Source organism: Motacilla alba, chromosome 5, assembly GCF_015832195.1.
Source record: "Motacilla alba alba isolate MOTALB_02 chromosome 5, Motacilla_alba_V1.0_pri, whole genome shotgun sequence".
NCBI lineage: Eukaryota > Metazoa > Chordata > Aves > Passeriformes > Motacillidae > Motacilla > Motacilla alba.
The window spans coordinates 12,122,724-12,150,692 of NC_052020.1; the positions used below are offsets into that span (position 1 = coordinate 12,122,724).

The 27,969-nt window shown below is 40.4% G+C and overlaps 1 protein-coding gene across 9 annotated transcripts in view; it reads left to right on the forward strand.

The window, feature by feature from the left end:
- Positions 1 to 27,969, forward strand: part of INSC (INSC spindle orientation adaptor protein) — a 131,363-nt gene that overhangs the window by 5,236 nt on the left and 98,158 nt on the right. For 2 of the 9 annotated variants that reach the window (XM_038138965.1, XM_038138963.1), the window contains exon 1: positions 313 to 1,073. The exons of 1 other annotated variant lie outside the window; for it this stretch is intronic. In XM_038138965.1, the coding sequence (XP_037994893.1) occupies positions 1,049 to 1,073 (25 nt within the window). In that variant the 5' untranslated portion in view covers positions 313 to 1,048. 6 more of the 9 variants (XM_038138970.1, XM_038138966.1, XM_038138969.1 and 3 more) reach the window with 5 other exon arrangements.

The window sequence follows — 27,969 nt, forward strand, 5'->3', positions numbered from 1 at the left end:
GCTGGTGACAAGGCATAAAAACTTACATCCCAAAAGTGTCTTGGAAGCATTTCTGCAGAACAAAACCTATTGCAAGGAGTGTATTTCCAGCCAGCAAGGAGTGCTTTAGTAAAAGCTTTTCTGTTAGCTAATTTCTGTCCTTAGGAGGAAGCGGCTTCCTTCCTCTCTTCATTTAATTCCTTTGCTGTGCTGACCTTCACCTGTGTGACTCGCTCCCTGAAATCCTCTCGGGAGGATCAGTGTCACTTCTAATAAGCCAGCTGTCACTTTACACCAAACAGAAAGTAAGCGTTCCATTTGTTAAATGGCCCAGGAGAACCCAGAGGCTTTTTCTACCACCCTCATTTTTTTTTTCTAGGGGAAAGTGTTTTACTTTGACGTGGCTGAAAGTGCACCAAGCGGATTTGAAGCTGCAGATTTAAGTGTCTTGAGCAAATCCTGCCATGTAAGGCTTTTCTTTCTTTATCAGCCGTGCTGAAACGCGATCGGACTTCCAGCGCGGGGTCCGGGCACAAAGCGTTTTCTTGTGTTTCCAGCCAGAGGATAAGGGATACGCCGTGTCAGGAACACACTGGGAATTTCTTTCCTTTAGAAAGCTGCACAGGAAGCCACTGGAAAAGTAAGATTGTTACACTGAGCTCTTGGCTGCCGATGCAGGGTGCAACACTGCTTCTTGTTGGGAGTTTTGCCATTGACTTGATTGTGAGCAGGACAGCTTTTCTCTGTCACAGCTGTTTATTTATTGCTCCCCTTCCACTGCTTTTTGGTGCTGACAAGCACAACCTGTGCCCCTCCACCAGCTTGCACAGGTGGGTTATATTTACACCACTAATCATGGAAAGTATTTAAGAGTGGAAGTGAAGGGGAGCACTGTATTTGTGTGCCTTTCACACAGTGGCTGGTGTCTGAATTTAGCAGCTCGTGGAGCAGAGGCTTTAAACAGTGTTTGGCAAATGTGAAATCAGTGCATGGCGCTGACTGACCACCCCTGGAGAACACCTTGAGAGAGGAAAAGAAAGTGGCAGCTCTGGTGTGCGAGAGGAAGGCCATGGTTTCTTTCCGTGGACCTGGAGGTTGTGTAAGTATGGCTGCTCCTGGGGATTTGCCTCTGTGGTGGGGATTTTGCAGCTGAGAAGAGGGGTGAATGTGCAGTCAGATGAAGATGATGAAATGCTACCCCCATGGCTCTGTAGTTAGGCTCTGTGAAGCCAGTCCCTCTTCTGAGGAAAGGCGAGGCCGCTCAGCCATGCTCCTCAGGGCAGCTCAGAGCCTTTTGCTCAGTGCTGTTTGGAGGTACCTCCACAGCACTGCAGCAATTTCCCACTGGCTCTCCCCTCCCTGTGGCCAACCCCCCAGGGGCTCTTCAGACTTCTCCTGTCACCACTGCTGCTTTGCCAACAGAGGCTAAGGGACAGCAAGCTGCTTGGGGCATGTTACAGGAGGCTGCCCTAGCTTTACCCTGGAGATGATCCTTCCTCCTTCCAGGCTGCAGAAGTGGGAAGAGCAGCTTGCCTCTTGCTCCTCTGGGTATGTAATTTGTCCTTGTATCATGATCTGTATATGCTGGAGGCTTAGGGCCAAAATCTTTCTTTGTTAGCACCCTAATTTATACTCTAGACTAAGTGTTTGCAGTACCTGAAATAGATATCTGAGAAGGATTTCAGGATATTTAAATCTAGTCAAGTATCCAATATACCATCTCTCAGCCTGAACGAGCTTAGAAACCGTATCTGTATGACAAATATACCTCTGGCTTCTGTGTGTGTGGGGAAAGGCCTTAGAAAATTCAAGTCTAGAACCCTGTGCTTGGCCCTGCTCTGCATTAAACAAACTGCAAAGAGAGGGTTCTGGCTTTCTTTGTTCAGATTTTGTGTTGGATTTTTTTCTTGGATGAGTTGGCTGGATGTATTCCTCAGGCTATGACTTGCAGAGAGGGTGAATCTGATATTTAATAGCAGTTAATTTGTCTTTTTTTTTTTTTTTTGTCCCACTTGGTCTTCTTCAAACAACTGCAGAAGAGGGCTACCTAATCTCTAGATCTCTCCAAAACTTCTGGCCATAGCAATACTGCACCTTAAACAAAGTACCCAGTAGTCATTAAGGCACATAGCTTTGAATAATTGACTTTCTCAACAACACGTGGAGTTTGTGGCTTTTTAAATGAATGGAACTGGAGCCCACAGAATCATTGTCTCTTCCAGGTGAGAAGACCTGCTTGCCTGGGTGGGAAGAAGTGCTGGGTAATGAGCCAAAAATTTCTAAATACAGAAAAAAAAAAAAAGAAGATAGCTTCATTTTCAAGGGATCTAGGATTGAATTTATTTTAAAGAAAAGTGTGTCTCTAAGTGTCTGACTACACAAACTTACGTATGGAACCAACAACTGATAATCAGCCTGAAAAATGTGTAAGCAACAGATGTCTTTCAGCACGTGCTGCTTGCGTGTAAACCTAGGAAAATAAAATAGATTCTTTTATGGTTAGATCTCATCATGTAAGGGAAGTCAAGTAATTCCTAGATTTGGTGTAGTTCCTTGCTGTTATAGTTGGAAAATAGGCACTGCACAATTCCAAGCATGGTTTAGACCTTTTATCTTTGATAAAACTTGGTCCATGTCGCTCCCTGTGGATGTGGGAACAGTTGCTAATTAGGAAAGTGAAATGCTTCCTTATGTAGCTACAGGGCTCTGAAGACAGTTAATTCAGTATGCTCGGAGAGTACTGAAACTGGGCCGCTGAACACTTGTTGATGTTTAATCAAATTGTGATTTATGGGCTCAGACTTCCTTCTGAACTTTATATTACTTAGAGCCTGCCTAAGTGACAGCTTCTTTCCTAGAACAAGAAGCCCATTTTGATATGATCTGGCACATTTTTCATACAGTGAGCCTATCTATTGCAGAACTTTGCCATATCCCAGATGTAGGGATTTTACTGTTTGTAGTCTGCATACATGAATTAATAAAAATATATAGGTGTTATTCTTAGCATCTTGTGATCTAGATGTGGGTTTAAGGCTGTATAATCTTGGACATTCAAAAAACACCTTGAAGGACCAGATTTAAAACATCAGCATTCTCAAATTGTCTCACTTAAAATAGTCTCAATTTTTTTGGCTGGAACACCACTGTTACCCCCATAATTTACATTAGCCTTTCTACAAGCCAGTTGTGAGAAAAGCAGTTTTCCTGGCCAGGAAAGCTTTCTCTGTTCCATATGTTAAGAATCAACTGGCTTAGTAACATTAGGACTGCCTTTCCCTTTCCTAACTGTATTCCTCAAAAAAAATGCTCTAGGTAGGAATCCATAGCAGTCACTGAATGTGATGGTTCTGAGTGCCCTGCTGCAGAGGCACACCTGTGCAAAGGAGTAGAGCTCTTGGGAAATGAGTTACCAGAAGGAAAAAAAACCAACAAAACCAAACCTCAGCTGCCTGGACAGTCAGCATTGGGTGATTTGGTGAGGAAATCTAAATCACTGCTTTTTTAATCTCGTGTCCTAGATGTTAATCTAGTACTAATTTTGAAATTAGTAATGTGTTTGAAGCTGGGATAAATTTTAAATATGCTTCCTGGTAAAGTGTTCTCTAAGTTTTCATTGCTATTTTTTTCTCCATTCTGCAAATGGAGAGGGAATTAACTGCCTGGGGAATGCAGGATTTGGAGAAAAAAATTGTGATTCTGTACTATATGTGCAAACCTAGCTCCGCATTCACAAGCTGCAACTGAGCTTGTAATGAATGACTCTTATCATAACTAGGCATGAATATTTGCATTGATTCCCACTTAGCAGTTGGTTTTCTGTGCTTTTGAAGGTGGGCTGACTTGTTAATTATTTTTTTTTCCTGCTCAACTAGAAATAAGTGCTTATGTTAGCTGGGTTTATTTTTAGGGGGGAATGGAGTATGAAAAGAGAAGCTTGGCTCGTAATTTCTGTGTGAGTGGAAAGTGTGTTCCCAAGTGTGTGTTAGGATTCATACAGCCAGCACCTGTGAGAACCTGCTTCAGTCAAACAGCAGATGCTGTAAGTTCCTTAGTAAATAATTTGGAGCTAGCATTCTTCTTCTGAGTGTATAAATCACTCCTCTCCACCCCTTTCTTCTTTTAAGCCCCTCAGGTCTGCTTTCTTTTTCTGTCTCTAAAATGATCCCCAAGCCCTCGCTCTGTGTGTCGATCCAAAAAAAGAGTGCAACTTCCCACTGAGACCTTCGGAACAGCTGCGTACAGCAGAGGTTATCTCCTGTTGGATCTGGTAATCCCCAGCAAAAGCTGTGATTTGTACAGTTATTTTCATGACAGCCTGCAGGACCCAGCTCATGCTGCAGAAAGGTCAGTGCTGAAAGAGGCCTGGGTGCTACTCACACGTCCAGCATGATGTAACAGTAAATTGTAGTGCTGGCAAGTGTCTGGTTGCTTTGGAGGGTGGCAATGTGACAAAAATAGTGATTGTCTTGGTCTGAGTGTCGTGGAGAGGGTTTTGTGCAGATGGGAAAGCAGGGAGAGGAAATGTTGTAAATTACCGGGACTACTATCAAGTCGTTTGCTCACCTGTTAATGTTGCTAATAAAGTACAAAAGTGTTGTGTTCCCACTGTAAAAGCATTGTTATCTTATTGCAATAGAGTCCCACGCTTTCTCGGTGATTTCTCATGGGTAGTTCTCAACACTGCCCCTTCTTCAAAGCCCAGACAGCAACTGGTTCTAGGTCCCAGTTCTCCGTCTTACAGGACTGTTCTTCCTTATTGGTTACACCTGTGAGCCAAACCTGTTTCTGATCTTGGATAATTGGCCTGGCTGCAACTCTTCGGGGGTAAAACTGCTTTTTACACATTTCTTATACTCTATTCCCACCACACAAAATTGGCAAAACAGACTGGTCACAGGTATGAATGGTGCCACTGCTGCATTTTTTTTTAAAAACAAAAATTGGGCAAATACAAAAAATAGGGAGGACAGAGGTGTTGCAGCTCTTTCAGTTTGATAATTTAAATTTCTAATGCTTCTGGATCCTCCATACTCCCATCGTGGTGATGAGTGGAAGTCAAACCATTGCCTTAATTTTAATGCTGGTTTGAGCATGCTAATAATCAAGGTGAGGTTTGATGAAGACTGACAGAAATGTTCTGGCTGCAGCACAGGTCCTTGTCAAACTAAAGTCAGGGTGGAAGGCTGCTCTCTGGGTGCTAAGGATTGTGTTCCTGCAATAATAGATGAGACAGGAATTTAATTTCTTTATGAAGCAGCTTCATTGTATTGTCTATAGGGAGCTATTTGAAGATGAAAAATTAAAAAGCAAAAGCCTTGTTCTAGAGGTGAAAGGAATAGTGGGACTTTAGAATCCTATCAATTGCTTTCCAAAGACGATCCTTCTCATAAACTGCATAAGGTGAACACCATTCTTTTGAATTTAGAACTTTCTTTTGAATTATAACTTTTGATGAGAATGCAGGTGCCCACTGTGCAGGGCTCAAGAGCAGTGCTAGAGCTCATGGACTAGTGCTCTCTTCCATAACCATGAAGACCCCACATGCCCAGGAAAATGACCTGGTGGCAAGACATGACCCAGATCATGCCATTGGTTTCAAGAATATTCTTTTCTTTGTCATGGTTCCTTGATGGTTTCCATGGATAAAAGTACCATCGAAATGAGGTGTGCATCTTCCTAGAGTAGTGAGGTTACTTCACAAGCACCTGGTGCAGATTTGGAGTTATTTCTGTGCAGAAGCTGGCATTCGTGCCTCAAGGACAGACAGAAGAATAGTTTGAGATTTACCCAGGTTCCCTATACCTTGAGTTGCTCTTCATGGTTTCTGCCTTTATGATCCTGATCGACAGCTTTTGCACTTAATAGCTGGAGATAATTTTGGTTTTTCTCTTGAATCTTACATTTTTTTTGACACAGATAGGAAGTCTCATTAAATGTTTCCATTTTCAGCAGAATTTTACCTGTCATTCTCAAAACCTGAGTACAACAAACTACATCACAAAATAATTGTAAATAAAACTTATTATAAACCAAACCAAAACTTTATATAATATTGTGAATCTCTGTACTGTCTGGTCCAAGGCAGACTACAGTTTAATGGGCTTTCAAAATGGAAAAATTAAATCAATCAGATATATCTCTATGGAAAACAAGTGAGGCACTTGTTATCACATGAATAAATAATTCCTTTAGAAAATTGTTTTGCACCATTAGGGCTTCAAGTACCATTTTTGTAGTCTACTAATGAGAGGCCTCTGTGTAGCAGCTAACACACCAGGTATGGAGAGGGCTCAAAATTCCTAATTCCTTTCAAAAGTGAATACAGTGTGTCAGAAAGGAGAGGAGAAGGGGAAAAGAGTAAGGAGTTAGAACTCTTTATTAATAATAACAGTGAACTAGCCTGGGGAGAAAAGTTCCTATGAAAGGATAATACATAAAGAGTTTTTCACACTGCCTCAATTTTTTTTTTTGTTAAAAATAAATTCAAGATTTATAAAGATTTTTTCAATTTAAAATACTTTTTTTATTCTTCTCTCTCCCTTCTCACAGCCTAGGTACCTCCAAAATAAATTGAAGGAATGGGTACAGGGGTAATTGGTTTGAAGAAAAGGAGATGGGGAGGCAAAAATTGAATAATATTGCTAAAGAAGGGGCTGCTTAAAGGTTGCAACTGGCCCATCAGTATTGTAAAATAATAATTTGAGTTTTCAGCCTGTACTGCCTCAATTGCTTTATTAGTTGTTGCAGATGCTAAATATAAGCAGATATAACTCTATAATATACCTATATAATAAATATAATATAAGTAAATATAACTCTAGATTTTGGAGAAATAATGAAGTGCAGCTTTATGTGCCAAATCAATATGTTCATTACTTGTTAGGGATTTGATTCCATAACCAAAGTGCCCATGGGTGGAGATGAGATCACATCTGAAATACCAGACAAACTCTGTCATGGCTCCAGGTCTCTGCAGAGCAATGCCTGACTCTGCAGTGCCTGCCTCCCTTTGACCTGCCTGTTGGCTGGTATTTTTGAAAAGAATATTTCAACTTTGTGGATGTTCCTCTTTTTTTTCCAGTTTTTTTTTTTTTTTTTCTTCCTTTCCTTCCCAGAAAGCCCAAAGGCCCCAGGCCAAGTCCTTCATGGAGGGGAGACCTGCAGATTGGCTGGCTCAACCTCTGCTTTACTGAGGCTGAGATGCCTTACAATTTCCAGTAAAAAACAAAAAAAAAGTAGATTTGTGTCGAAGATTTTTTATTTTTATTTTGGTTGCTGTGGAGTTTAACTGCCTCAAACTGGGGCCAGCCTTTGTTCTGTCTTGCAGTTAAGTAACTCTGGCATTTATGATAGCCTGCAATTACTGTACAAGCTATCATTTTTCCATTTCAAGAGTTAGCATTTCTCCATGCTAGCAGCATTATCTCAGATGCCACAATTATGTGCACCCTCAGGAGGAGGAAATGGCTGTGGCACCTCACATACTGTGGTGTGGTGAGGGCAGGGAAGTGAATTTTGGGGATTTTCTAGGATGTTCTTGTGGAGCCAGGTTTTCATAAGTGTCTGATGACAAGTTCACAGCACATACTGTCATGCTTTATCCTAGGAAGATTTGAGGCTATTAATTGTCAAGTGATTTAAAGATATATCTGGGAAAAGGAAATACGAGGTAGACTCTAGAAAAAATAAACTGGTGAATACCCAAAGTCTCATTTAGTCTTAGGCACGCTTGAGAACAAGATCCAGGGCACAAAGAGGACCAAAAAGTGTTTCTAAGTGGGCAGTGGTCTCAGACATTTTAAAACCCGTGTGCAAGGAGACCACTTCCTACTGGATCTGCTAAAAGAGCAAATTGGCTGTGGAAAACCTGGAAAAACTGTGCTGTGCTTGATTTGTTTGCTCTGATTTGCCCTTTGGCTTCCTGGAATTTTTAGGGTTCAAGCTCAAATATGTGGTGCCATAAGCAAAGCAAGGATAAATCCCTACCTTGCCTTTTTGGCAGGGGTTTGCTATTTATTTTTTCAGGCAATATGCAATCTGCATATGACACAGAGCAGGTGGGAAGGCAGGGATTTCATCATTGATCTCAGATGAGCTGGGTTCCCGATGGCTTCAGTGCTCTGGAAGCTGAGGGATATTTGCAGATGGATTTGGATTTATAAGATCTGCTGCAAAAATAGATGCAATTTAACAAAACCTTTCACAAGAGGCGTATAAATGCTTCTGCCTTTTGCCAATGTATTAACTAGGGATGTTGGAAAGTTATGTCAATCTCTCCTTAGCCAGGAGCTGTGGGGGAAAATTATGTTACAGCCTTTAAGTATGACAGCTTTCTATTCTTGTGGAGTCAATCTGTCAAGTTAATTTTTTAAATCAGAACTTTTTGCAAGTATGTAGATTAATTGTTTATTATACAAATGTAGTACAAGATCACTTGATCACAAGATCACAAGTTTATTTTTCCTTAATGTTAACATAGAAGTAAGTGTAACCAAGTTCAAATGCTTTGATAGTCTGATGTACCAGGATGGCCAAATACTTTTTGCTCTTTCACTGGTAAATGCTTTTCAGCTGGTAAATGCTTCAGTCTGCAGACAGGGCAGAATCAGCTGTGTTTATTGTTGAACAATATAGTGTTGATTTGGTGAAGAGGAGACTAAAAAAAAACCAGGGAAATGCAATCCTAAAGCTTGGCTGACCACCATTGTTTGGCAGCCCATTTATTATAGGAAGACTTGTCTCTTCCTCAAAGCTCTTTGGAGTTCAGGCCAGGCCTGTCTTGTGTTCAGCCTGCTTGTCCTGCTCAGTTCCATGGCTCTGCTCTCATCTGGTAGAGGGGAAGCTGCAGCCCCTTCCTGCTGCAGCATCACTGCCTGAGGCCTTCTCTCCCAAAGGCCACACACCGAGTTTTATGTGGCTTCTGCTGTAATAAACTGCATAAAGCAGCCACTCATACAGGGCTTGTAAAAGCTGACTTTGTGTTTTGTCTCCATGGTGGTCTGAGTAGTGCTGGTACTCCCTGCACCTGTCAGATATTAATGGGAGAAAATCAGGATACAATTCAAAACTTTTATTTTAAATGTTGTCCATTTAAGCATTGCCATGGCAGCTGATGATACTTTGAAAAGAAAGATTTGCTCTGCCTTGGAATTTGTGCAATTAATGATATGTTTACATGAGAAGTGGTTAAACACACAGTGGTTTCTACACATATTTATAAAAATACAGTGGATGGCCAGTTAGAGAAATTAATCCCAAAATGATGAAAAGTCTGGTAGAAATACAACTATATGGGTGAAAACAGATTCAGTTCTGTGGATGTGGGCAGCAGAGCTGGTGGATAGTCTGGAGCACAAGTCCTGTGAGGAATGGCTGAGGAAGCTGGAGAAGAGGAGGCTCAGGAGAGTCCTCCTTGCTCTTTACAACCACCTGAGAGGAGATGTGGGGTTGGCCTCTTCCCTCAGGCAAATAATGACAGGGTGGCATGAAATGGCCTCAGGCTGCAGAGGGGAGGTTCAAGTTGGACATCAGGAGAATATCTTCACTGAAATGGCTAAACATTTGGAATGGGTGGAGTTGCCATCCCTGGAAGTGTTCAAGAGATGACTGGCACTAAACCACTTAGTGCTGTGGTTTAGTTGACAACGTGGTGATTGGTCAAGGGTTGGACTTCATGATGTTGGAGGTCCTTTCCAACCTTGATGAGTCTGTGAAATATCTGCCATCCCTTTAATTTCTTGGATGGATAAAAGCTCTCTTAGAGCCATCAGAAAGGTTTTTTTGCTTGATAAACTTAGCACCACTGTCTGGTGTCTGAGTTTTACAGTAACCTTGCTTGTCTGAGCAGGCAGTGTGGTGCCAGGGCGGCCAGTAACCTTCAAACTGCCACTAAAACAATCAGTTTTTGCCGTTCTGTACAAGTACATAGTGTGTGGGGAGTGAACAAAGCCTTCATCTGCCTTTTAGTCTCAGTTTAGACTGCTAAGAAAGAGGGGAAATTACCTTTGAGGAGCCTAATAAGTAGCTATGCCCATTTTCATATCCCTTTAAAACAAAAAGCAGCCACATGTCGCTCTGATCTTAATGGCAGCTGGGTGCAGTCTCTCCTGGGACTGTGAGCACTAATTTTTAATATCGTGCTCAAATATTGTGCAAACAGATCAAAGCCAGTACACAAATGCATTAAAATATAAGGAAACAGTGAGACAACTCTTGATGCTTACGTTTTTTCCAAAATATTCTTCTTAAGTAGCAAAAGTAATGGAGAAAGGGTCTTCAGTGAGGTTGTTTGAATGTTGAGCAGTTGGCCAAAGTTCAGTGCAAGTCAGCTCTGCTGACAGGGATCCATCATAGCTCAGAGCTGATCAATACTAGTTCACAAGCTGAAAATACTGGTGTAAAACCTGTTGTGTCTTGCTGAATGTAGCTGTAACTTACACTTTTCTGTAACAGCACCTTGAAAGTTCGGCCTTTTAAGTGCCACTAGAAATTATAGGCAGTAGTGTCATTGGATCAAGGTAGATTTTTTAACACTGTGGTATCAAAAGGATATTCCCCGGTCCAACAAAGTTTTGGTGATTAATGAATTGCTTGTGCTGAAAAGAAGTTGTTAGGTTCACTTGATAAATAATTTTCTTTTTATTTTATTTAAAAGGAGGGATAAAATCTTACATATTACCATATTTTTTTCCTAGTAACCTGGTTTTCAAATCACAGTGTTAGCTTTCAATTTTGATGTTCAAAATACCCATTTGTGCCACTAATTTCTGTGTAGGGGAGCAGAAGCTGACTGATTAAATGGCAGATGCTTGTGAGCCACTGTGCTGTGTCACCCCCTCATTGTGCTGACACAGTGTTCATGTGTTTGGACACTGTCTTTTCCCACAGATATGCAGCCCTTGCATCACCTCTTTTTACCAGAACAGGACAGTATGTGCACAGATGCTTTAGGTTTCGGGTAAAGAATGAAACAAACTTGCATATAACCAAAAGAAGCCTTTATTTTTCATCCTTGTTATCTTTTCTTCTTTTTTTTCCCCCTAAATGATAAGCTAATTTTTATCTGAGCTTGAGTTGTGAGTTCATTGTTCCTTGTTCAACTTATTGTTCACAAGATCCTCTCCACTTGTGCTATTTTTTCTACGTGAATCTATGGGGTTTTTTTTTGCAAAACTATCCTTTGCCTTCAACTTCATATTTTTGGTGCTGTTTCTTCATTGAGACACACATCTAAAGGCTTGGTGGCTGTGCATTTTGTTTCTAGTATGAAATCTGTGAAGGTCTGTAGATCCCATTGCTGTGTCTCTTTGTCGTTTGAAATAGATTGCCAGCTACAATCTGTGTGTGTTTAATTTGTCTAAAAAAATGGGTTGGCCAAATTTTCCCATTTTAGAGTTATTCAATTTACCCTAATGGTCTTTAACTGAGAGTTATGTTCACGCAGTAGAGGATAAAATAGACTGAATTTTTTTCTCCGAGCTATTAAATTTTTGAACTTGATGAGTCCCCATCTAGTCCAGAAAACACAGGTTTTTGAGTTTGTCCAGTATCTCTATCAAATCTGGCAAGCAAGAGCTGGAGAGGTTATTGGAAGATAAAGGAATAGTGCAAAGCAAGGGATGTGAAGAGGAATGTGATTATTTCTACGAGGCAGAAACATGCTTGATTTCACAAAGAACATGCTCAAACCCTAATGAAATGATTTGGCTTTAAGCACAGGCTCTGTGTCTTCCTGGCTGGATGTGCATTTTGCAGAATCAGGGTGTGAGTGACTCACTGGGCTGCACAAGGACCAGGGACAGAATGGGACTGGTGGTCTAGGCAGGAACAGCACATCTGTCATGGAAAACATGTCACTTCCAAATGAACTACCAGGGACAACAGCTTTCATGTAGGCTTTCAGTAGGTGGGCTATGCAGCCATCCCCTGTGAAGCATTAAAACAATGTTCTGAATCGAAGCTCGTCCATGAGGGGTGTGTTCTACTCAGTTTTGCTGCTATTGGGAGTTTCTGTAGCAGATTTCTCTTGAATATTTACAAGAGTCATTTCAAAGCCTCAGAAGCCATTGGTACTCTAAGCATCTAAACAGTGAAAGAGCAGCTGTGCTGAGACAAGCCAGAGGTGGCACAAGCACAAACCATGGGGTGTTTGACAGGGTTGAAGGCAAGTGCCAAAGGACAACACAACTGATTTCTGTGAAGATTCACAGGCAGCTTCTCTGAGAAGTGCTGAGGTGGCTGGCCCTAATGTAGCAAAGCATTTCAGCAGGTGTCAGGTTTCAAACATGTGAGATTTTTCTCTTTTTTTTTTTTTTTTTCATGTGAGCGTCCTTAAGTAGTTTGCTGGATTGGGATCCTGGCAGGACTGAAACCTTAAATATCTTTGCCCATTAAGCACCATAAGTTATAGCAAGAATTTCTTTGGCTCTGCAGCTTTTCCTTAAATTCTGTAACATAGATAACTATTTCCCTATTGGTAGTTCCTGCTTCTTTAAGAGCTTGAAAGAATTCATTAGGTTTTGTAAAATTTAAGAGTCTACATTTTATGCCTATTAGATATGCAATCCCATTTAAAGAGCTTGGGGAAAAGAAAAGAAATCAATCAATAATCCCCACAAAACTAATACTAATGAAAAATACACCTCTTGTAGAACTTTGAGGCTGTCCATAGAAAAAATTGCAGTCTTGTCAAGCAAACCATCACAGAGGAGTACTTGTTTTCTGGCCTGCCAAAAAAAAAAAAAAAAGTGATTTTGAGAGCAGTATTTGCACTTAGTGTGGAGGCAAAGATGAAGCACATCTAGCAACAGCTCAGCTGAGCTCAGCTTATCTGAGCCATAGAGAACTCACACTTAACAGCAAACCATCATAAATGATGGATTAGTTCTTCTACAAAATGAGTGCTGTTGAGCTTGATTCTGCTTATGTTTCATGATTGCATTACACACCTTTGTGCCTGCCTGGTGGTGGTGCCTTCCTCTTTTGTGAAGTTTCTTCGTGCTGGTTTTGTGTATTATTGAAGAAGGAATTGGGAGACTGAGTGGCAAATAACGAATGCAATGCATTTTTCAAGAGGTGTTGTTTGCCAAAACTGGCTGAATTAAATGACTTTGCAGCATAGAACAGCATATGTTTCTTTTGGCTGGGAGAGCTCTCATGATTCAGGCAGCAGGACCTGGACTGTACTTGCCCAGTTTGTGCTATTTAGCTTGCAGGTTTCCTGTTGTTCTTCTAAAACAGATTTTTGCACATTGATTGAGGGTCTTTTTTTGGCTTGAAATGAGGGAGAATACAGCAGTTTTTCAGTGCATAAGGGGTGTGTGGCAGCTGTATGTTCTCTGTCTGCCCAGACAATAAGTCTGCCTGAAGTAGATGGACTTCAGCAGTTTCCAGTACTGAAAACGGCGCCAAGCAAGAAAACAGAGAGGACGTGATTTCACAAAGAATTTTACTTAATAGGAGAAAAAAGGTCTTTAAATGCAGATCTTTTGGAAATGGACACCATTACTGCTGTTTCTCCAGCTGGATAGATTTAAACTCGTAATTACAGAAGCCTACCAAACAAGACAGCCCCCAAAATATGATACTACTTGCCTCAGTCACAAACCTGACTAATATTTTGAGGTTAAAAAGGTTTGCCAAAGGGATGAATTTGCCCTTTCATTTCTCTCCCAAATATTCTGTTTTTGTAATGAAATGTGATCTCAGCTTTCCTTCCTTGTTCTAGTGGAAGAAAAGGTAATTAAGTCTGCTTTCAGCATTATGTCAACTGCTGGTCAAGACCTTGGTTTATTATCTGAATCCATGGTGGTATCTAAATTTGCAGGTAGGCCAGTATTTGCAGGAACTGTGAAATTGGTAGAACCCTGCATCATCCATGCTCTTCCTGGTGAGTCTCTTAAAAACAAAACTTTTGCAACTTTATCCACAACCTCTAGGAACAATTTGCTGTGAGGTGAGCACAAAAAGAACTTTGATTGCAGAAAGTGTCTGATTCAAGTTAACTGATATTTCATTAATAAAAAAGAGTTACTATCAGAATTAAAATAATATGACTTAAGGAAAACAAAGTACTGATATCCTTATCAGTGTGAAATGTCTCTTGGAGCAGTTTGTTGACCTTAGATCTGCTAGTCTGTCTTTGTTCAGGTTACTGGAGGGGAAGCATAGGGAAGATGTAGGAATGTCTTGGGCAATATATTTAAGGGTTTTTTAAAACGATTTTTGTTTATTTTTTGTTTTTTTTTTTCTCTCAGGAGAAGGTTTTTGCACTCAGTGCAGTGTGAGTGCAAAGTATCTATGCAGGGCTAAAGCATTTCCTACTCTGCAGGCCTGCAGCAGGCACGAATGCACTCAACAGTTCTACAGAGAACTTGAAAAAGTGGCTTGTGGGAGAAATGTCCACTTGTTTATTGGGATGGATTAAAAGGGAGAAAAGTAAATGTCATGTCTAAGTACTAAGATGTGCTGCTGTGCTGTGTAAAACAAATTGAACTTTACATCTACATTGCATTAGTGCACTGCCTTCTTCGCTGTTCACAATTTATGGTTTTGAAAAATACTTTCAAGCCCTGATATGAGCATTTCTTTAGTCACATAATTTGCAGGAACAGTTTATGGTTTAAAAGGAAGGGATTTTTTCTTATTCACCTTTTGGTTCATATAATTACTTTTAAAATTTCATGCACTTAAATTTGCTGGTAACTGTTACAGGGTGAAGTGAATGCTTGAGTAAAAATCTCAGTCTTTGGAAATGAGCATTGTCTTCATTCACAGTGATAAGGATATCTGTTCTTTGTTTTCCTTAAGTCAGATTATTTTAATTCTGATAGTAATTAATATTTTTTACTAATGAAATATCAGTTAATTTTAACTATACATTTTCTGTGATCAAAGTTCTTTTAGTACTCAGCTCACAGTAAGCTGTTCCTAAAGGTTATGGGTAAAGTTGCAAAAGTTTTGTAAGAGCATCTAAATGCTTTTCTGCTTTGACATCTCTTCAAATAATTTTGATTTTAAAATTATTTTTCATATACCTTATTTAATAGTGAAAACAAATGGGTTTAACTAGCTTGGCATTGATAAATTCTTAATATTGGCAAAACATACATTCTATCCTTCTGGGTCATGTACTTTTAGACTGTGCTGATCCTACAGGAAAGCAGCTTTTTATTTTCCCTTAGTGGTCCAATGCTGCAAAATAAAACCAGTGTACAAAGGAAAGGAAGTGTAGCTTGAATACGCTGAGTTTTCTGTGTGGGGCAGTGGTACTCAGGGGTGCTGCATTTTCCCTGCAGTTTTCTGCTTTCCCTCTGCTGAATTCTAGTTCATTGCCTACTTCAGGGCAGGGTGTGCAAATTTCAGAGAAAGTAGAATGGCTGTAAACTTACATTAAAATAATGGCCCATAGCATAGTAATTTTAGATTCCAGTTCTCTTTAGCAAGGGGAGTGAGCCATATTTTCAGCTGGTATAACATGGCACTGCTCCATGATTGCTATCTCTTGTTGATATCCATGCTGTCCTCCAGTAAAACAGAAGCTGTTGGTTTGCTGTAGGTTTTATATTCATAAAGGATCTATATTAGAACATTGTTTTACTTCAAAAAATTAGTTTCCTAGTTCCTATGTCAGATGTGAGCTTTATGTTTATTCTGGAATCCCCGTTTCACCCAGGAAATGAGTGTTTGTCAAATTTGGAAAATATTTCTGAGGGTTTTTTTTTGTGATGCTTCTTAATTTGAAAACATGATCTTTTGAATCTGATCTGATCTCTTGAGGCTTTTTGTTCTTCAGTATCTGCTTCGTGAGATTTACTGGCATGTGGAGGAAAAAATATTTGAAGACTTGTTCACTAGAATGGAAGGGCCTGTTGATAACTAGCTGTCTTTGAAAGACAGATGGAATGCCACCAACAGATTAAACAGGTGGAAAATATCTACACAAGAATCTTTTGCTATAATCAGAAACCATCAGACAATACTGTATGGAAGTCTTTGAGGGCTGGCTGGGTTATACACTTTCCCAGGCATTACAATTGGGAAAGCCAACCTGTTGAGAGTCAAGTGCATGAATAATTAAAACTAGGTCAATTTGCTCTCAAAGAGCAAGATCTGAGTAATTTTCGAGCATGAACTTTCTTCATATAAAGAAACTGCACTGCCAGGCATGCTCTGCATGTAGGATTTGAGCATGCCTTTTCAGCCCAAGTGCCAGGGAGGTGGGAGCTTGACTGTGCCAACAGTGGACTGACCTTTTGCTATTTCATCTTTCTGGCCCCTGTTTCCTACAGGCCAGGTAAGGTGTTTCAGGATGGGTGGTTGATTGTTTTCTTTAAAAAGCAGTATTTATGTGTCTCAAAAAAATCATTTTGCTGTTGTGTGATGGAGCAGGCAGATGAAAAGGTTGATGTCAGTCCCTGCCAGAGCAGTGACAGATTGAAATATGTGCTCTTGTTTTTTTTTTGCACTCGTGTCTTTATCAGTACCAGTTCAACACATTGATGTGTAAACTGTTAGAGGCAAAAGCCAGCTCCTGGGAGTTTGCAGCCAGTAATCCCAGGGCAGGCTGAGAGCTGTGGTTATATTTTCTTTTAAAGCTATGATATTTAATGTCAGTCTTTATCTTGGAGCTTGAAGAGTTTATGTATTGGATCCTGGAACTCCTGTTTCAGAGAGAGCACTGAAATGACGAACTTACCTCCTTCCTGTTGGAAGAGGCTTTAGTTTTGGTTTGTTTCTAAGTGTGTTTTGTTTTTGGTTGTTTTTTTTTTTTTGGTTTGTTTGTTTTGTTGTTGTTGGGTTTGGTTTTTTTGTTTGTCTGGGGTTTTTTTGTTAGGTTTTTTTTTTCTCTAACAGAAGAAAAATGAAGATAAGAGTATCCAACCTGAGCTGGAAACTTTGGTTTCCTTGGCTGCTTCTGTTAGCTAGCCACGAGGACACACTCCATCAGGGCATAGATGTGCTAGAGATGGCATTTAGTAGTGGTGAAGACAGTGATGTGGCTGCTTTAGTCCCTCTGCACACAGTGCTTGTAATTATACATGAAATCCCACCAGAGAGGTCTGAGAGGCTGCAATAGCTCCTCTGAGAAAAGGAAGGCAGAAACTGAGCTTCAAACACTCTATTTAGTGATTTTTTGCATATTTGATCTATTGTGTCTTAAGGAACATACTTTGATTTTTTTTTTTTTTGAGATCTGACTTCTGTCCCTTACAGTTTCTCCTTACTCTCTCCCACAGTCCACAACTATTCTGCCAAATGAAAATGAGAAAATATACTGACTGTGTTTGTACTGAGGAAGTGGTTTGCTTATAAATGGTGACCATATGAAACCTATAAATGCTGATAGCAGAACTATAGTTGATTATACGGATGTGGGCCCTGGAAAAAAGGAAAATGGGGTCTGTTTGCTGGCTGAAAGGAAAGATCTTGTTGCTGCCTAGGCTTTTTGCCAAGGCACAGCTGAAGTAAGGTTATTTTAGGTGTGTGTTTTGTGAGAGCTTTTTGTCCCTTTGATTTTTATATAAGTTTCTAGTATGAACGCTGCTGTGAACAAAGAGCAGGTCTTGCCTGATCTCACATTTTTTCATGGAGTTGCTACTGAAAAGGTGAGTGCATGCTTTGACAACTGAGTATGGGACAGGGCTGCCAGCACTGCTTTCAGCCCTGAGCTGGTGCTGCTCACTCCCTGACAGGGTTACAGTGGTTTCTGGGAGACAAAACTCTGGAGACTGTGAAGTGTTGGTATCAGAGCTCCATCCTCTGCCTTCTCCAAGGGTCCCAGCTGGGACCTCCTTGCCAGCTCTGAGTCAGAACAGCTATTAAACCTAAACACTGCTTCTTTAACCTAAATGCTTCTCATCCTGGGGAAATGCAGACCTGGGAACATGAAGTGTATGAAAAGCTAGAGGTGGATTTCCCTAGAAATATTAGGATAAGGTCATGAGGCATGGCGGTGTTAAACACCAGTGCAGGGTCAATGAGGGGCAGAGCTTTACACTTATCTCTCAAACTGAGATGTGCTGTTGAAGTTCCGTCATCCTTCTAACTTATACCTTATAAACTTTACTACTTCTATACCCACATTATTGTTTTTTTACCTGGGAACTTTGTTTTAATATGAGCCACAAAATCAGTTAATCAATAGATTTTCTTTAAAGGAAAAAGCAGTGATGAATATTCAGTAGTTGTAAAAATGCTCTTGAGATTGCCATCTAATAGAGGTGAAATAAAAAGTGGAAGCTGATTAGAATTCCAGAAAATAGGGTATTCATCTATTTATAGGAATTTGAGTCTTAATATGCCAGGTTTTATAATTTAGTGTTCAGAACACCCTGATTTTAAGCACTTCTGGAAAAATCATTAAATGAAAGAAAAATAAGAAGAATGTTAAAAGAGCCAAATTATGTTGATTTACAAAAGAAAAATGCAGCCAACATGAATTGCAAAATGTAACACTGTGCTGTGTCTGAAATGTGCTCTCATCATTGCTGTAACATTGCCCCATACCAGGGACTTACTGTCTCCAGCACCGACTGATGTCCTAAGCATGAGGTGCAATGGCATTTTTCGTGGTGCATCTTCTTTATTTTCATGGTAATTTTCAATGAAAGTGCCTCCCCACAGCATCTTTTTCCTTTATATCTATTTTCTTGCATTCTTTTTGTGTTTGACTGCTCTTGTCTCTCCCATTTCTAGCTCCTTTCCTTTGGAGAGCATTTGTAGGACTTGTGAAATGAAGGTGACCTTTGGTTGCTATGTAAATGTGAAAAAAACCCCAACTTTCTGGACTTCTGCTACTATGGAGTTGTGTTAAACAGCTCCTGAGAGCTGGGAGACCTGGAAACCCTCAGGGAGTTGTTGTACCCTGTTTGGTTATATTAAAAACACTCTGCATATAATTGTTTAAATCTGAACATGTACAAATTATGAAATTAAGGGCTGTTATAGGGTGATAAACTCAATACCCCATGTGGAAATGCTGCCTGTTTTTATTTATCTAAGTGTTACTATAGCTAGAAAACAATGCCAAGGGTTTTAAGAGGGGGAAAAAAGGCTCGAAACAAAACTAAGCAAAACCTGATGTTATGTGAGCAGAGCTGGGCTGTTCATGTCCCTTTTTCTGGTGCTGTTTTCCAGCTGATGGGTGTGCCTGACCCTTAATGTCTGTGAATTGCGATGGTGCTGCAAATGCAGCACACCTGCCTAAGGTGGAGTGAACTTGTACTCTGCATTTTGGTATAATCTTACTTAAATGTGAAGGATGTTCAGGTGCTTTGTAAACAACACTTGCAAATCAGGTCCATTTGTAGCAGTTGATGTCCCTGTGCTGGAGAAAGCTGTGCACAGCTTGGACAGGGCCCCTGCTTGGGGCAGCAGGGACGGGCAGTGAGTGGGGATGAGGACACGAGCTGTGAGCATCAGCATTCCTGCCTGCACCATCCGACAGGAGATGATGTCCAGTGACTCATCCTAGGCCAGATCATTCCTTCCAATCCTTGCTCTTGTATTTTCTTGGCAGCAGCATGACCATGTTATCAGGCCAACTTGGCTGTGGTGTCCCTGCTGGTGGGAGTGGCTCCCACTGTAGCCTGGCCCAGGGGAAGGGAAGGTTTCTCCCTGAAGTGCTCAGCTGCAACATTAGCTCCCCCTGCCTCCTCCACTTCAGTGTCTTCTAATTTTTGCTTCTCCAAGCAGCCTATTCTGAGCAACTACTCAGAGTCTGAGCAGCTGAGCAGAAATTTTGTACACTCACAATTCAGTTTTCAGTACTGCATTGGTGTAGTTTTGATGTGTATCAATTTTACTGGCAATGTACCTTGAATGTCTCAGTTGATCTGAACTTTGCTATTTGGCTGTCTGGGGGAATTTTGGAACTAGAAAAATATAAATGTTCATTATTTGGTGTAGAGAAGTCTATTTTGGTGAATTAAATTTTTAAAAATGTGGATCCAAGTCCACATTGTCCTTGTGTTTTGTCATCTGTGTTTTTTTTTACATTTCCTTTTAATAATTTAGCCTTCCTGTGTGATTTCAAGTGCCACACAAATTTGTTTCACTCCTCTTATCTACTGGATGGACTGGCTTGAAGTCTATTTTAACTTGGCACCTTTTGCACAGGTGATTTTTAGTAGAAATTAACTGTGGAGTGTTTCAGAGGTTTAAAGGATTTAAGTCCAAGCCACTTCTTTTGCACCAGAGGGAATGTCAGCAGATATGTTTAGTCTGAGAGCAGGAGGGTGAACAAGGAAGAGCTTGTATGAAGAGGTGTAGATTGAGCAGAGGCAGCCACCAGGGACTGGAAGACCAGAGCTCATTAAGGCTTAGAACTGTTATTCCTATTACTTGTCTTACTATAGCATCTGAAAATATTTAAAGGGGAGAGGATTTTCTGCAAATAACAATAGAGAAACCTTTGCCTAGTAAAAGCTGGTGTAGCTTAGAGCTGCTGAGAACCTTGACTGAAATTTTCTTAATGGGTAGAGCTAGAAATTAAGACATAATAATTCATGAGAGGATGAAGGTAGCTAGGAAAACCAGCAATAAGAATTGATTTGCAGAAAATAGGATCTGGAGCCATTGAAATGCAGATTTTCCCTAGGAATTCAGGAGTTGTGTGTAGGAGGCCTTTTGAATAATCTGGCCAGCATTGTTGGCTATAAGACACCGAATGACTGTTGAATTTATACAGCCTAGTTGTGGTAAGCTGGTCTTTGGACAAAATTCATCACTGCAAGCAGCCAGTCTGGACTCCTTGCTCATAGAAGTGAGTGAGCACATGCTAAGAGTAGGAAGGGTTTCATTGTGCCAGCAGCTTTAGAAGAATTGAATAAAATCAGGGGGAAAAAAAAAGAGTAGTCCATTCAAATGCAGCCTCTGAATAGGGGTACTGGCAGCAGTTGTATTTTCTGTGGTGTGTTCCTTGCAGTCCCCCAGCAAACCTTCACTGCCTGGCACAGGCAAGTGCTGCTCCCATTAAGCTTAGCAGGAGCTGTGCTTGCTCAACTTGGCCCTCTGCCTGTAGAAAATTAAATGTGTTGGCAGGTTAGCCAGAGGAAAATGTTCTTCTCTTTGGGTCGCTCGGCACTTGTTCTGAGGCATTCTGGGCTTGCGGAAGAGAGAAATTCTCCAAAATCAGGGCTAGCCAGGAGGGCTTAGACAAATTACCTATTCCTTTTTTCCCTCGGATAAATTCTGGGAGGCCTGAGAGCTGCACAAGCATGGTCACTGGCAGGCTCAGCACACATGATGGTCTGTCCTGCACCTTGGACTTCGTGTTCCTGTCTAAAATAATGAGAACTACTCATTCACTTTCTCTTTTATAAGGCAAAGGTTTGACAGGGGACAGCAAAGTCACGACTTCTTTTTTTCTCCAGGTGTTGTGGTCAGACAAGTGTGAATACAGTGGGGATTGTAATGTGTATGTACTCACACATCTCCTTTAACTCCTGGAAAAAATTAGATGAATGTGTGAAAAGATTCTCAAATCAGGGACTAGTTCTGAGTTATTGCAGTGTGAGCATTCCCTCTTTTTCTGGGCCCTGTTTTAGCCCCATCTTGTTCTTTATTTGTTTATGCTTCTGAATCCCCCTCTTAATTTGTGAGAGGAACTGAGCTGTCCTGTCCTGGGATTTCATAAATTAAAAATATCCCACTATCCAAATGTCTTGGGACATTGAGTCCTTGTTCTGGAGAGTGAGGTAGTCACTTAGTAGTGTAAATCCCATTACAGATAAATGGGATTCAGCCTTGCTCATGCCTATTTTTTTATTTAAATGGAAATTTGGTCTCCTGCTAGCATATGGTCACTTTGTGTGCTCCTTGAAATTGTGCCTAAAATAAAGCAGTCCTGTCAGATGCTGGTATTCCTTGCATGGTATGATGACTTACTTTTGAAATGGACAGAATTATATTAACTGGAGCTGCAACACTCCAGTGTCTCTTAGAATGTTTACAGTAAAAACCTGATGCTGACAAGTATTGTGGAGTGTATTTATCCTCCTGCTGTGGATTAAACAATTGCTTCTGGAAGATTAAAATGCCCTACCTGCCTTCTTGCACACTTCTGTTTTGCCATGTCAAACAATATAAAATGAATACCGCACTTCCCTCTATCTAATTGAATAATTTACTGTAAATAGCTGTCATTTACTTTGGAGCAGTAGGGGATCATTAGCCAAATGGATGTGAGTAAGTCATGCCTTTAATGCGTTAGAGGGGCCTGAAATGGAATCATCTAAATGGGACCATCAATACAGCAATGCTGAATTAAGTCAGAGGCACTTAAAGCTTTAAGTCCTCTTTCTTGTAAATTACATGCTCCCTCAGAAGAAAGATAATCAAGAACTTGCATAAAATATGGCATCTTTGTTTCAGAGCTTTATTTTTGATGAATAAAATAGTACAGTTTAGATGACGTGATTGGTGGGTATAACTGTGTTTTGGATTTCCCTCCTTTTAATTACATCCCTTCCTTAATGATTGAAGCCTTCCTGCTCGCAAGCAGCTACTTGTGCTGACTAATATTGGCTCTACTCTGTGAATAAGTAAGATGAGCAGGTAATAAAATATATTTGCTTGACTTTTATGGGTATATGACCTGATAATTATTTGCAGAAGCTGGTGTTTTGTATATGTAATTTTAGAAAGGTCCCAGTCAATCTTAACTCCTAAACGTACAATAAGTTTTTGGCTTCTTTCACCACTGAAGTCAGTGGCAGGGCTGTTGGGAACTTTAATGCATTTTTTCCTCTCATTGACTTCTCCTGACCCCATCTAGTTCTTCCATTCAGTTTTCTCTTATCCTCGAAAATGCTGGTCTTCAAAAGTTAAACCAGAAGCCAAACTTTCAAGGGCATCCTAAGAGAAGGATGTAGTATCAGTAGCAATTTTCTTGAAGTGCAACAATTAACTTAAAAATTATTATAAATAATTTTAAGTTTGGTAGTCTGTATTATCCATAAGTATTTACCTTTTGAAGCTGAGGTCTCTTCAACGATTCTGTGGCTGTGGGATGCCAGGTTCTGGGCTGCAGTGACTTTGAGGGAGCAAGTGGCACATGTGCTGCAAGAAGAGCATTGCCCGTCTGAGTTTTGACTTTGCAGTTTTATTCTTCTAATTTCTTAGGGGCTCTAAGATGCTAAACTTCCTGACTTATTTTTCTATGTTTACTCTCCCTACTGGATTCCCCTCTTAGTCACCTTCTGTCAGGATTCAACCTTTTCACATTTTTACTAAAATCTATTTTTGTGCCTTATGTATTTCACTCGCATGTATGAGGTCTTCGGTTCCTGGAATTAGATTTGAGCTGATGCTTTAGAATCAAGTTGATGTTAAAGGGCCGTAAAAAGGCACCCCCAGCCCCCATCTTTGCAGGCATAATCTGTCATTGCACTAAAGAGAGGAATTTGGACCATTATCACTTCATTATCAGAATATGGAGAGAGGCTAAATAAGTTTCTGCATAGCTGCGAGAGGATGGTGATGTACCTTGCTGTGTAAAGCAGGATGATTTCTGTATTTTCATTCCCTGATGTAACCACTGCCCTATGTTTCCTGTAAGTGATTTCTTTTTCCACCCCATCTTACTGAAATGCTTCTTTTTAAAAGGTAAATTCATCTTGTGCTTTGAAACTTTTCAGAATTTGCTTATGAACTGCTTTCCCTTTTATTGGATGAGTCATGAGTCGAAAGTTCTGTCCTGTAGTTCTACCATGAGTAATGCCTAACATTTTCTTGGGTTCTCTTTTAGAAGACTATTAAATTAAAAGAAGAATCTGTTTTTTGATATCTTAATGGACAATTAGGTGGCTGGGTCTCAGAACTGATTTACATTTACTACTGCGGCAATTTAAATTTTTTTCCTACAATTTAAGGATGTCACTTTTTTCCTTGCATGTACATATTGCTGGTCACAGCACTCTAAATAAATAAAAATATTTCAGCTTTTGGGTCTGCTGTGCAAGTGCTGGTTGTGCTTTTGGGGACAGTTTTCTCACTGAGGTTTGTACTGACAGAAGCTGGGAAAGCTGGGCCATGCACATGAGCTTCAAATTGCCTGCGTGACATTCAAGTCGTGGCAATGAGTACAGATGATAGGTGGCTTCAGGATCCTGTTCTTTCACCTGGGCACTGACTGAGAGAAGTCATGGGCTATTTCCCTGAAACCCCTGCCCTGTGTCTTGTCCAGATAATGTGAATCTAAAGAAAAACTTCTGTGTGCATCCTCTCCTGCTCTTGGGGCAGACTGTGCCTGACTGCTCAGATGGCAGATCCTTCCTGTGGGATGCTCAAGCACTGGCACATCAGTGGGTGAGCACTGGCAAGACCTAGCAAGATATTTGACATGACTGACCCTCAGATATTTACTGGTAAATAAGATAATTAGCACAAGCAGTACCTTGGATCCAGCTGATGTAAACACTGGATTGTTGACAGCATCTCTGAACTTAGGCACACTGAAAATGATGAAAGCCACAGCTGCAGGTAGAATACACACTCTGTCACCCTGAGGGGTTAGGAACCTGTCTGTTTTCTTGCTGAGGCCAATTATTGCCTTAGGTTGCACCAGTAATATTGGAGAAGATGGATGTTTGAAGATTGGCAGAGTTTTCTGAGGCTGATAATGGAAAATGGAGATAAATGAAACTCTTGACCATGGAACTATCTATGGAAAAGTGCTGGTATTTTAATAGTGAAATGAGCTCACTGGAGGGATTTTGAGTTCTCTTAGCTACTCTTGCAAATGGGAGGTGGGCTGATCCACTGTCCACATATCACAGGCAGCAACAGAAAGAAACAGGTCAGAAGACTGACATTTTCAGGGCAGTAGATCAGCAGTGTGACTTCTAAGTTTTGGTGCATTTGCAACTGAAACAGTCAATGCCAATTTCTGGAAATAGAAGTTATTGAAGAATTTTACACTTCTTTGTCCTTTCCAGTCTCATGTGTCTGGAGGGTTAATAGTGCAGAAACCTGCATTGGAAATGAGTAAACAGACTGCTTTCCAAATGTGAGTCTAATGTGCCTTTGTTTGACTTGCAGGGAAACAAAGTTCTGTGGCATAGTCATAAATAACTGCAGAACTCAAGCTAAACCCTCTATAGTCACTGTTATATTTTTCTGTGGGGAGGAAAAATCAAGTCTGGAATCTGAACACTCCTAAACGTAATGATTACAAATTCATTGAATTTGGCTGCTAATAACAAAATTGGCTCTGGGACTTTTCCTTTCAACTAATTCTGGTATGTGTCTACTTGTGCCATCACAAACTGTTACAACCTCATGATAATAATGGGAAATATTTATCAAAACTCTAGGCCTGTTCTGCAAGGAGATTTGTACAGTTTAAAAAATAATTTTTCTATTCTTTCAGTATCCATTTTTAGCAAATCTTGAGAACAAACAATGCAGCCATCCTGGAACAGACTGTATAGCAATTCATGGTGTACCCAGAAGTTATTATGCAAGGATCTGGCACACGGGTTACTGAACATCAGCTGATAGATGTGAAGTTGTTGGACTTGGGTAATTTGCTGCCTATCTGGGAGTTACCATTGCAAAAGAAGATACAGGCTGTGACTTGTATACCTGCCAAATTTGGAGGGTTTAGTAATTAAAAGTACTGACATGTAGTCACTTTTTAATTGAAACTGGACAGGTCCCTACTGAGCTACAATATTTTCAGGCGTGGCATGGTTGTTCTCATGCTCATCAACATCCGAACTTCCTAATAAACAGTACTCCTCTCCTTATATTTCTTATTATTGTTTTACCTGTGGTCTCCTCCCTGGCTCTTCCATACTAAGACTTCAGCCTGTGAATTGGGAAGGGGAGAAAGATTAAAAAAACAAAACCAGCAAAAATGTAAACAAAAAACCAACAAAACCCAGACTCAAAAAGCTCCAAAGAAAGCTGTCCTGTGCAGGGCCAAAAGTTGGACTTGATGAGCCTGATGGCCCCTTCCAACTCATCATAGTCTGGGGTTCTATGGACATCATTACTGTCTACAGCTTCCTCATGAGGAGAAGAGGAGGGGCAGGCACTGATCTCTCTGGGGACCTCTGACACGACCTTAGGGAATGGCCTGAAGTTGTCAGGGGAGGTTCAGGTTGGATATCAGGAAAATGTTCTTCATCAGAGGGTGGTTGGGCACTGAACAGGCTCCCCAGGGAAGTGCTTGCAAAATCAAACCTGCCAGAGTTCATGAAAAATTTGGACAATGCTGTTGGCACATGGTGTGACTCTTGGGGATTGTCCTGTGGCGGGCCAAAAGTTGGACTTTGATAATCTTGGGGTCCTTTCCAACGCAGAATATCCTGTGATCCTTACAATACCTGCCATTCCATCAGGGAATACCACCTGAACTTTCTTTGCTTGGCCATCCAGAGCTCAGCAGCCCGAGGCTCAGGAGAACTTGGGGCACACAGGCTGAGTGCAGCTCCCTGACTTGGAGTAGGATTTGCACTTTCTGCTCCCACACCCAACTTGATCTCTGGTGCAAAAGCAACGTGAGCAGGCTGGAAAATCCCCCTGAGCCTTTGGGTTTGCTTGGAGTTTCTGAATGTGCCCTGCTTGTGTTACACCCACCCCTGAGGCACCGGACATGGGAATAATCCTGCAGAGCAGTTTTGCCTCTAGCCCTGCTGAGGATTCCCTCTCTTTGATATTGTTACAGCTTTTTGGCTTCCACACATTTTTTTTGGTGTGTGTGAAGGACAGAGGAAGAAGAAAATATCTGGTGATTGGTTCCTCTTTGGCAGTGGTTCAAAATTATAAATGAAGTATTTTCTCCTTACAAACAGAAAAAGCTCGTTGCTGCTTTATGACTTGTTCTTTGTGTAGAATTCTAATGACTAGGTAACATACTTTGCTGACAGGCTGTCTGGGAGTGCTAATTGGAGTTAATTAAATGAAAGAAGGAAGAAATAGAAGCTATGCTCAAATTTTGCTGTAGGCTCCATGTTCTTGTTTTTTAGTGTCTAGGTCATTTCACAACATACTTTGACTTTTTCCAGCTTTTAGGAACGTTTTCTACTGGATTTGCTGTGTCTATCTAGAAAAGGTAGGCTTGAAAATAGAACTTGCAATGAACATGAAGAGAGCTGGGATCCTTGAAAATATGTAGCTCAACCACATGTGTATTAGGTTTTTTTTGGTGTGTTGGTTCATCTCGTATGCTTGTTTCCCAAGTGGATCCCTGCTCTTTCATTCTGTTGAGTTACCATAGTAGCAGGCAATAATTTTGATCTCTCTCAGCTACTTCCCTTTTAACTTTTCTGTATTCTCTGATGTCCTTGTTTTTCTTTTCCTCAATATGTTGTAGAAAGGTGAAAAAATTGTGCTGAAGTTGATTGAAAGAAGTAGGAAGTTTATTAATAATTAAAATAGAGAAGTGATTTAAGGACTAGAGAAGACAATCACAGAAGGCCACAAACAGCTAACTTTTTGATAAATGTGTGTTTATGTGCACTGGTCTAAAGCTGGTCTTAAGGTTTTCAGAGTTATGACCAAAAAATGAGCAATTTGATATTAACTCTGTAAAATTATAAACTTAATCACCACTGGCAAATATCGTGAAAATATGACCACTGTTTACCATGCAATGCCTTGTGATGCTAGTCCAATATAGCCTTGACTATGACCTGAATTAATAATATTGTTTTGTTCCTCTCTGTTAAAATGTCAGATTTGTTTTTCTTTTTGAGGAATATCAATGTAAATAAAGATGTCTTTTAGACTTCCTGTCTGACTAACAGGAATGGCTATTAAGATGAAATCCTTTCATTACAGGTAATGGTTTGTGCACGGGGATGTGCAAATATTGTCATGTTTCCTTGCAGTGAGTTATTTGTGTAGGTCTCTATTCCTTTCCCTTTAAAGTGGTTAAATACAGTGTTATCTTCTCTATGTACTTGTTTGCAGTATTAACCTCTGTAATATTTTGTTTCAATTTTTACTTGCATTATGTTTAACTTTGGGCTAGTCAAT